Genomic DNA, 12,050 nt, shown 5'->3' with positions numbered 1-12,050 from the left:
AAGATTACTGGTAATACTACCATTATCATTGGTGTTACGAAAGATTGGCAGGGTATTTATTTAACCTATGTTGGGTGGCATCTACATAAGATAACACATTATCGCTTTCGGACTTATTAAATGCAGTAGGTTTTGCAGTAATGTTAATATTAGATTTACTGCTGGTTTTGCTAATCTTTGGGAACTTAGGACAACCCCTAAAATTGGTGGCGTGTCCTAGTTCTTGACAGTTGCAACACTTAACAACTTCCAGCCTTTTGGCAGTGCATTCAGAGGTTTTATGTGCACCAGCACACTTTACACAGCGAGAATGCAATTTACAGTTTTCAGAATTGTGGTGAAAATGTTGACAATTGTAACACTGTACGATACTTCCATTAATTTTGTACTCCACAAATTCAACATAAAAAGTAAGAAATGCTTTATATCATATATCTTTTCTACTCCTGGGATGTTTTCTAACTGTATTTGGAATAGAGACATGGGAACCTTGGTTTTTAATCTATGCATCTGTGCAATTTTCCTAACTTTGAACCCCATGTTACTTAGTTCTTGTTCAATTTCATCTATCGGACAGTCTGGGAAAGCCTCTGGCTACTACTTTAATTGGTCGTTCATATTTTTGGTAATCAGATAGTAGTCAACTTTACATTAGTCCAGATAATTCGTTATACCTCGATGATCATCTTCTGTTTTGGGGAAGATTTTCAAAAAATCCCCCAAACCCTGCCCGCGAAACTTAGACCTTAACTTCTTGCTTCATAATTTTCATACAGTCTGAGTATTTAATAGATGGTTTTGCCATTATGGCTTAACAATAGGAGCAACATTTTCAACATCCATATTACACTCAGTGCTGTCAGAAATATCCTTTGGTAATTCATCAAACTTGTCACTGAGAAGAATTTCAATGTTATTCTTTAAGAATTTAGATGGTCTGGCCGTTTTTTTCGGCAAAGTAAAGCCATCAGCATCTGTACTTTGCTTAAGTGGTCGTTTACTCGATTTCTTTGACAGTCGTTTACGCTTAGAAGTCATAACCTGTGCATTACCATCAGAAATACTTGCATTAGGGTAAATTCTTCACCCAATTTATAAATTAGTTGACAATAATTAAGTTTAAACAATATCAGGATGTAATTCACCAAATGCTTTGCACTTACCTTGAAATAACGACAAAAGTCCTTCATAAATAGTCCTCATTTTCTGGTATTTTTTCATGGCAGGCGGCATCTTATCCGGTGGAAACACAGAAAATGCACTATCGATCACTCGACTCTCAGCACGAGTTGCATTCACATAATCTCGAATTTTTATATAATCCTTGAGTTCAATCGTTTCATTCAATACTATGTCATTTCATTCACAATCCAGTTTTTCATCAGCGTATTTAACAAGTTCATCCGGTGCATCTAGACAAGAGCCAGTGCACCTCGAAGCGATTTTTCCGAAATTCGAATTCGAATTTTTTTAATTTTATGTTTTGTGACGAAATCGCGTCATTTTGAGACATGGGCTATGGGAAAGCGAGATTTTACTCTACATACTCCATTTTCCCATCGTCATGAAAAGTAGGCACTTAGCTATTTTACGAACTTAAAATAAATTTCGTGTTTCAATAAATCGATTAAATACGAATTTATTTAACAAAGTGAGCTTAACACCTTTTCAACGGGATTTTTCCTAAAAAAGTTTATTTTTAAAAATGTATAATTTATTTTTCTTTGATTTTTGGACACGTTAAACTTTTATCCTTGCAACTGCTTTTACAAAACGAATTTTGGAAAAATGATAATATTTTGTATTTTTAAAAAAATTTTAAATGAAGCTTCCGAGTACACTTCTCACATCTCACATCTTTAAAAATGTGATTTTGGCAACAATTTTCCTTTCTTATTGTTGTTGATAGATTTTTGATGAAATCGCATCATTTTGAATAGTTTCATTCTTTTAGAAATATGGGTTTGGCAACAATTTTTCATCGTATTTTTTATGTCACTGTTTTTAAGAGATTGGCATATTTTATTGTCATTCTTTTATATATATAGTACATTTTTATTGATTTTTTAATATATATATGTAGATAGATAGATATAGATATAGGTATAGATATAGATATAAAGTTGTTTTGCAGTAACGTTCTGCGCGGAATTTTTTGTTTTTTAAGTTTCTTTCATGTTATTTTTTGCTTATTTCACTGTTTATAAGATATTGGAACGTTTTGCATGATATTTTTTCTTCAACGGAAAGTTGGTTAATTTTTTTATTAAGATAATTAATATTTGTATTAAGGGATATAGTTTATTTCATTGTAATTTTTTCTCTTGAAAATATAAGATAAAATATCATTAATTATACTTTGCTTTTCAGAATTTTTTGTTTTTTGTATTCTTTTATGTTATTTATTGCTCATTTCACTGTTTTTAAGATATTGAAAAGTTTTGAGTGATTCTTTTAGGAAACAAAGTTCTTAACCTCCTTTATACCATTACAGTTCTTAAGATTTTGCAAAGGGAAGTTGGTTAATTTATTTATTAGGATAATTAATATTTGTATTAAGGGATATTGCTTATTTCATTATAATTTTGTTATACGTAATAACTTTTTTTATGAAGTTGTTCTGCAGAGTAAAATTCTACGCAGTTTTTAAATTTAACGTTTGATGTTCCCTTCAGCCATTTTTCCGGTACATTTAAAAGCCAGACGAAGGTTGGAAGAAAGATGATAAACTATTAAGCCTCTTCCCTAAATATTTTAAAATCGTACATGTTACAATATTATTTGATGCCAAGAATGTACTTTATTTATAACATTTTGATATTTGGAACATAAAATAAAAGTAGCGAATACTCTATCAAGGGTAGCGAAAGAAATATTATAGGGAAATTGAGGTTTAATGTGTATTACATTTTTGAGATATTTTGATATTTTAAAGGTACCTTAAGGTATTTTTCATTCTTTAAGCATAATATTTTTGTTAAAATCTATACTTTTGCAGTCCAGAAGCTTAGAATTTTATAAAACAAACTGATAACCAAAATCGATGCTGCAAGTTATCGAAAACTAACCAAGATGTGATTTTTGCGTAAATGCCACTAAATAATTATACAAATTGCTATTATATATCCAACAATGAATGTTTCTTTTATGCGGAAGTGTTTCCGCTTTTCGATTTGTGTGGATCTGTCGTGTGTGGAAATACTATCAAAGCGCTAATCAATGATGCTCAGGATGTAAACAAAAAACACCCCCTCTGGAGACCAAAGCTTGGAATCACTGCTTCAGTCGTGGTACGGAGCTGGAGCCTCTTTTTATTCTTACTTCCATGTTTGCGACAGTCATTCAATTCAACTTTCAACTGTACACTTTTCACTAAGCGAAATACACTGAAAGCAGACGAAATAAGGAACAAAAAATAATTAGGGGCTCTTTTTCCGCAGCTGTGGTTACCATGGTTGGAATGACCCTGAAGAGGTCTTCTGACTCATCTGGTTTTACATGGCCGCATAAGATGCAATCGATGAGTTTCAAATCTGGCGATCTACAGACAGAACATCATCAAGAATACATGACGTGTGGCTCTTCCTTCAGCTTGCAGGTAGTAACGTCACTATTCCAAGGGCATTTTGTTTCCTCTTACCTTTCGAATATACCGTGTAACATTGTCTCATATTTTCTGGTGTTCTCTGTGCATGTTTAAGTCTCGTCAAAGTTTTTAAAAAACTTGTAAGAATAGACTCGTCAAAGTTTTTAGAAAACTTGTAATGTAAACTTTAAAAATATTTCAGAGATAGAACTAACAGCTTTATTTTTAAATTGTTTTTAATTCGCAAACTTTCTCAATTGTAATACATTACTTTTATACGCTTTTTAATTTAAAGAAAGTTTATTTTATAGGTATGTGAACTACGGAGGATTCGGAGCGGTGATAGGTCACGAATTTGCCCATGCATTCGACAGCATTGGTATTTTTTTCTGCCTACTTTGCATTTAAGTTTATATTGTGTTTGCAATAAGTCATCAGTTTATATCAAAAACTTGGCCAATGTATGTATATACGCACACTTTCAGAATTATGTGATAGGTAGTAATGATCACAAAGTTATTTATCCTATTATCAATTTCAGGCTTTCAGCAATGAGTCATCGTAACCAGAAGATGCATGTCTTATTAGCAATATTATTCTGAAGAAATTACTTCTCACAAGTTTTCCAGTGTTGTTAATACTGGAAATGCTGGATTCATGGGTCGTAAATTTTGTTCCATTGTGTCCAAGAATATTTTAATAGTGTTCACATGAAGGGCTAAGTCCTGTCGTAAAACCATCGACGATAGGTGATTCGTTTCACGATCATTTGGAATGCTCTTCATCATCATACTGGAAATAGCCATGAATGAATTCACATTACAACAACAATGTCTCTATGTCCGTCAGCTATTGCTTCCAACGGAAGGAGAAAATTCAGTATGTGCACATGTTTTACAACACAACAAAGCTGTTATCTTTAATTTCTGTGATTCTGTGCTTTGTAGTGTTGTAAAGCATGTGCACATGCTTTACAACACTACAAAGCTGTTATTAATTAAGAAGCATCTCTGATTTATTGAAACCCATTCCAACTTTTAATGATCATTTCAGAATGATTGGGCCTTGATTCACTACATATTACTTTCGCTCATTTCTAGTATCCTCTAAATTATTCCAGTTGTTAATGACTTGCAAAGAAGCGGCATGCAAAAGAGGATAGAACAACCAAATATAATGAAGGATAGATTAGCAAAGAAAAATAATTTCAGAGTTGTTTTATGTTTGGTTCAGCACATTGAAAATTATAGTGATTTCATGCATCAAAACTTAACATCGTCAGGACTAATAGATAGTTTGTGTTTCTTTACGTTTCATGACAATAGACGTAAACTACATATGTGAGTTCCAAATGACTGGCCTGTTCGCTGCGCTACTTTTGTATGATAATATTGTTACGAATTTTGTATTCACATAGATAATCTTAGTAGAATTATTATGATTAAAATTGTTGTATTTCCCCGCGCAATGCAGCGCGAGACAAATTTTAAGAGAAAGCTAGGCCAGAAAAGTAAAAATACAGGAACACGTGCATTTAACATTGAATAAATGAATATCTCGGTAATTTATTTGAAACTGAATAAATATAATTGACCACTATGTTAGCTGTAACCATAATTCCATCCTCTTATTGCTTTCCAGCAATTTCGATAAACAGAAGTACTAGAAATATCTCGCGACCGGTTGAAATTTATAAAAGGCCAAAAAGAGAGCGTCTGAGTTCAATTGATTAGTTACTGTTGCGAGCTATTTCCGCGTGAATTGAGAAATCCGAGTTAGCTTTCTCTTGAGATGCGCTTTGCAGTGCGTTGTATTTTAACGTTTTTAGTAGTTTGAAGTATAATTACTGATTATATTGCGTGATATTGTGAACACTTGTACGAATATCTCTCAAGAAAACTTAACATTGCATTTAATTTAACATTGAATAAATGTATATCTCGGTAATTTGTACTGAAAGTGAATAAAAGTAAAATTGACTACTGTGTTAGTTGTAACCGCAATTACATCCTCTTATTACTTTACAGAAATCTCGAGAAGCAGAAATTTCTCGCAACCGATTGAAAACTATAAAAAGCGACAGAGAGAACATCTCAGCTCAGCTGTTTAGTTAGCTGCTGTTGTTACTGTTGCGAGTTCAGCGTGAGATTAAATGCGCTGTGTATTGAGTTCTATTTAACGTTTTTAGTAGTTTTAAGTATAACTACTGATTATTATTGAATGATATTGTGAACACTTGTACGAATATCTCTGAGGAAAATTCCAGCGTTCTGTTATATTTCTTTGCATAAGAATAAATTTTACTAACGTTTTCCCGGACGGCACAGCTTTAGTATAGCCCACCCGGAATTTTAAACAAAAAAAATATCGCCAAGAGCGGCGATAAATGATATGATCTGGTAACCCATACTATTCGCCAAACGCAATGTAAACAAGAGGATGGAATTACGGTTACAGCTAATTTAGTAGTCAGTTACATTTATTCAATTTCAATACAAATTACCGACATATCCGTTTACTCAAAGTTTAATGCACGTGCCCTGTATTCTTACTTTTCCGGTATAGATTTCTCTAAAAATTTGTCTCACGCTGCGTTGCAGGAGGAAATACAACATTTTAAATTAGAATTCTACTAAAATTAATATCTAAATACACAATTCGTAACACTGTTATTGGCGATTATTTAAAGCTCAGATACCGTGAATACTATTTTGTATATATTTTTTTGGCTACTTGAGGTGATATTTTTGCGTTTAGTTATTGCTTGCTCTAAAACTGCTGTTAGTGATGTTGTAACTAAGTATCAGGAGATTATAAAGGAAAATTTAAGGTGGTAGTTTTCAAACAAGCGTAAAATTTTGGAAACAGATATTTTATGTATGAATTAACAATAGAGTATGAACTTTTTAGAGGATTTTTGATGGATTGTCCATTATTGAAGGATAACGTTTTCTGTGAAAAATTAAGATACCATGCTGGTTAGTTAGTCAGAAAAAGTCATCGAATGGTAGTATTTGCAAGAAATGTACGGCTGAGAAATCAATTAGGCTAGGATCTTGATTCGCCTGTAGTAAGCTCAATTTTTCTAGAATTTTTTTTTTTTTTTTTTTAAATTTTTTTTTTTTTACAACGCGAATCAATGGAGTTGCTTATGCGCGAATTTCTGCAATTCTCCGATTTCTTTTAAGTGAAAGCAGATTTCTTAGTATATGAGCAATGCAGAGTTTATTCAATTTCTGATTTTTTAAGTGAAAAGAGTTCGCTATATACATGGGCAAAGCCAATGCAGTGAGCAATGCCGAGGTTGTGCGCGGTGCCTAGTTTGTGCAATTCTAGGATGTTTTTTTAAGTGAAAATAGATCGATGTGTACATGGGCAGAGCCAATGTAGTATGAAATGCCGAGGTTGTGCGCGGTGCCTAGTTTGTACAATTCTAGGATGTTTTTTAAGTGGAAATAGATCGATGTGTTCATGGGCAAAGCCAATGTAGTGCGCGGTGCCTAGTTTGTGCAATTCTAGGATGTTTTTTAAGTGAAAATAGATCGATGTGTACATGGGCAAAAGGATGTTTTTTAAGTGAAAATAGATCGATGAGTACATGGGCAGAGCCAAGGTAGTGCGCAATGCCGAGGTTGTGCAATTCTTTGATATTTTGAAGGTGGAAGTAGATGGATGTGTACATGGACACCGAGCTTTGATGTTTTTCGAGCGAATACGGATCGTTGTGTAACTTTTACCTCATTATTATCATACGTAGTGTTTGCAATCGTAATCGCACTTGATAATATGAGTTCTTTGATAATACAGTGTCTCACAAAAGTGATGGAACACTTGTGCTTTACAAAAGGAAACTGTAATAAAATTAATTAAAAAAACATGTAAAAATTTTTTGTGGGTGTGTTTCATACTTAAATTTAGTAACAATTATTACATAACATACATTTTCTCAAAATAATTAATTTAATAAAAATACAATTGTTTAGAACGGAGCAAAAAATGGTTCACATAAGTGATGGGACAGCATTAGATACTACTACGTACTATGCAACAAAAATCGTCTGAAGTAAGCAATAAAAATATTGTTGGGGGTTTTTATTTTTACTCAAAAGCAATTGGCAATAATTTATAAAATCGTCTGCAGTATTTCTCTCCAGTTTGTTTTGGAATTTTTATGTTTTTTATCTCTGTGCATCCATGAATGCTAAACGAAAAGAAACTTTGCCTGAAATTCGAAAATTAGTTATTAATTTGCATATTGAACGTGGAAATTCTATTAGAGAAACTGCTGAAACAGTTAACCTGAGTCATTCAACAGTTTTCAATATCATTAAACGATATAAAAAGAATCATATGATTCAGGATAAAAGAAGACCTGGCCGACCATCAAAGCTATCCAATGGAATAAAGCGAATTATCGTTCGAAATATTAAAAAAAAATCCAAGAATGAGTGCTCCTAAAGTTGCTGCTGATTTACAAGCATTATATGGAGTAATTGTAAATCCTGAGACTATTGGAAGAGTAATTCGATCTGCTGGATATCACGGTAGAGCAGCCAGGAAAAAATTCTTCGTGAGTGAAAAGAATAGAAACCTCAGGCTGGCTTCCGCAAAATCCAACATAAATAAGAATTCTGATTACTGGAATGAAGTTATATTTGCTGATGAGAGTAAATTTAATAAATTTATTCTGACAGTAGAATCTTGGTGTGGATAAAACCCAGGGAAGAATTTCGCAAACACACCATTTCTTCAAAACAACAATTAAAATCGGTGCTTCAAGAAGAATGGGCTAAAATCACTCCAGAAATCGCAAAAAAATTAGTCGAATCCATCCCAAGAAGATTAAATCATGTTTTAAAAGTAAAAGGAAATCCAACAAAATATTAAAACCTTTTATAAGGTAAAATTTTTGGATAAATATTTTATGGAAAAGTAAGTGTCCCATCACTTATGTGAGCCATTTTTTGCTCCGTTCTAAACAATTGTATTTTTATTAAATTAATATTTTGATAAAATATATGTTATGTAATAATTGTTACTAAATTTAAGTATGAAACACACCCACAAAAAATTTTTACATGTTTTTTTTAATTTATTTTACTACAGTTTCCTTTTGCAAAGCACAAGTGTCCCATCACTTTTGTGAGACACTGTATGTGTGTGTGTATGTGAAGCATTGCTTAGTGTTCCTAATTTGTAGTATTTATTTTCTTATAATATTTTCTTTCATTGCGAGAAATTAAATTTTTTATTTATTTATGTGTAGAATTCTAGTATGCCTGCCTACAGAGAATATAATGTGATTTAGGAATTTAAGAACCTGTTTTTCATTAATGTGAAGTTTAAAATTTTTAGAAAATAATGAAAATTATCTACTTACTGGTATATAAGGGATTATGTTGTTACGTAGCAAAACGTTAATTTGTAAATATGATAAAATTGATATGTTCCAGAGTATTAAATTAAAAAAAACTTTTTTTATTTGTATAAATGCTAAAACTTAAAAATATTTGAAAATACTGAAGCTGTATGAAATACAAGTATGAGACTGCGACGTTCTTTATCGTTGTAATAACCGGTAGAATTCGCTTACTGTGTCATGATAATTTTAACTGTATCATGTTTTACTGTATCATGATTATTTCCATTATCCACGATTTCTGGTGAAATGAAGATGGCAACCATTTTTCAAAACAACGTATTTCATGTGCTTTGGCGCCAAACCAAATTCGCCAAACTTTGAAGGTGGGCTATACTAAAGCTGTTCCTCTCGGACTTGTGCATTCAATATATTGCGAACCCTTAAGCATGCTAAAGTATTATCAATATAATACTAACGATAAGCTCTTGACATCACAGACTTAGAAAATAAAATTTCCACTGGATTCTGGTTAATACATGCATCTTCTGTCACTAACAGCAGATGAAAGATATGTATATATATACGTCATAGCGGGCTCGTTTGCTGATTTATGTGTCTGATTGGATTATGGCAAAACAGGGTAGATTATCTACCTAAGGAGAGGGATATTTTCGTGGAGAATTTCCACCAAAAAAATGGTTAGTATTCACGTTAGATATACGAAAAACCGGACAACACCCATGCAATCAATCTGAGATATGAACTTGAGTCGAACTAGCAGTATTCAGCGGTTTTATCCACCCAGCCATTGGAAGGCCTTTTATGCATTGTAATTTTCACAGTAGAATACAAATGAAAAGGTTTTTGAAGCCCAGTTAATGCATGAGCCATCCTTTGGGCTCTGAATATGCACCTAATTTAAAACATTATGATGCGCACAATTTAAGACATTTATGAATAAATAAAAAATATGCAGATAATTAAAGAATATAAAACATTTAGTGATGCATAATTTGTTTTAAACAACTGCTACAGACATTTTGAATTTATTTTAAAACAACATTCATGCAGTCGAGAGTAATACTAACGCTAGCTTGTAGAACGTAAATTTAGCTCGGATTAACTAAAGTGTACAAAGAAAGCAAAAATTAATAATTTTTTGTTGCAGGCAGCCATTTTGATGAAGAAGGTAACTACCGGATGTGGTTTACAAATGCTAGCTGGAAACAATTCGAAGAGAAACAACAATGTTTTGTGAAACAGTATGATGATTTCTACGAGCCACGAGTTGACAGCCACGTAAGATTAGAATTATAGTTTAGAAAATAAAAACTAGATTAAAATTATATATCCTTCATTATCAAGTATTGAAATAAAATTAATTTAGAAACGAAATACAGAGGGTGTTAACACATTTTTAGAACGATTTCGGGGCTGTTTAATAGTTAAAATGTAATTTATCCATCTCGTTTTTTGATAATAAATCCTTTTTTCTTTTGCTATTTCTTTTGTTGCTGCAGTCATTTAGAGAAACCCATGCTTCTTTAACATTGCTTGTTTTGCATTTAGAAGTTTAATACCATGTATTTCATAACTTTCGGAAATCGCGGAATAAAAATATTCCTTTTCGAAAGAGCAAAAAGATATCCTTCCATCAAAAGTTTGTTTACCTGCGACATTTTGAAAGAAAAATGCATTTCAAGACGATGATTTTGTTGCAAATTTCTCTAAATGTTAAACGCATTTGATTGCTTTGTTGCTTTTGTATATTGTTTTACTTAAGGTATCCGACCACGTTTGGAGCACTTTTTTTTTTTTTTTTTTTTTTTCAAAAAAGCACTATAAGTATACTATAAGCACATTTTCTTATTTATTATCTGCAGAGATTAATTAATGAATATCAAAATTTAATATATACTATTATTATCCTGCAAAAAATATTAAATTTATGTGAAATTTTAAGCAAATTTTAAAACAATTTGAAACATTTTACACGAAAAAATATTAAAGTTACATTTAAAAAAGTCATACACTAATGAATTACATGCTTATATCTAAGGAATGACGTAGAATTTGAAGGATATCTTAAATAATACAAAAATTTCAGAATTTTGAAATTTTTTATGAGCTTTTCGATAAATTCACAATGTCATTATTTAAATAACAGACCACATTTAAAATATTTAACATATAAAAATTCTGGTACGTCATTCCCTAGATAACTATATGTAGATTAAGCATACAAAGTTTCATAAAAATAAAGTTATAATAATTTGATTTATGTTGCACCAAATAAGCAAGTTTTTAGAAAAAATAAATTCTGAGAAAAATGTATTTAAAGTTTAAAATGCTATATTTCTATTATTAAATCTTCACCCAAATACCTAAAAATCTCCATATCTATAGGTTATAACCTTCTTTTTGTTCTGCTTTATCTGTTTTGCTGCTTATATTATGCCTATTTGTTTTTTATGTCAATTTTTACTCTGGGTAGTGAGTGATATTTCGATTTACCTATTCGCTCCATGTCGAGCATACTAAATCTCTCGGCTTCCCCATGTTGCATACTTACACAATTTAAAATATCTAGTAAGCCTAAAAGCCCTCTGTTAAAGTGTATAAATGCCATATATGCCCCCAATTTAAGAGTTTGTAATTCCACAATGGCATCCATCGGTCTAAATTTCCAAAAAATGACATTAAAATTTTTGTTTGCATTTTGTGTCTCTCTTTATAAGAACTTTTATAAGAGCTTCTGCTTTTATAAAAGTGTTTATATATAGAGCTTATATATATACTTTAGATTTACATATACACTCTGAGGAATTTAATTACATTCTTTGGCCCAGTCCTTTAGATTTGTTCGCGATACTCTTCCAACTGACACAGCTCGCTGATATTTACAAAAAAAATGTCTAGTCCATCTGGGCACTGACCATGCATAGGTAGTTTTGCACTAGAGAAAGTGTGAAAAATGGAGCAATTACAGCACTTTCCATTCATTGTCCCTGATTCTAACTCCATTTTGAAGTCTGTCAATAAAGACATCCATTAGTGAGCAACGTTGACCCCTCAATCGAGATATTTTTGTTTTCCCTTCAA

General features: G+C 31.8%; 1 protein-coding gene across 1 annotated transcript in view; it reads left to right on the top strand.

Moving 5' to 3' along the window:
• LOC118203870 (endothelin-converting enzyme homolog) overlaps window positions 1-12,050 on the top strand; it is a 131,075-nt gene that overhangs the window by 103,605 nt on the left and 15,420 nt on the right. Inside the window, exons 16-17 of the mRNA XM_085821504.1 lie at window positions 3,898-3,965; window positions 10,117-10,247. Coding sequence (XP_085677630.1) covers window positions 3,898-3,965; window positions 10,117-10,247 — 199 coding nt within the window. The remainder of the gene's footprint in view (window positions 1-3,897; window positions 3,966-10,116; window positions 10,248-12,050) is intronic.

Source organism: Stegodyphus dumicola, chromosome 8, assembly GCF_044657685.1.
Source record: "Stegodyphus dumicola isolate Sdum_Otavi_A_Nest chromosome 8, ASM4465768v1".
Classification (NCBI taxonomy): Eukaryota; Metazoa; Arthropoda; class Arachnida; order Araneae; family Eresidae; genus Stegodyphus; species Stegodyphus dumicola.
The sequence above is the reverse complement of the archived record's forward strand: the minus strand, read 5'-3'. Positions and strand labels throughout refer to the sequence as shown.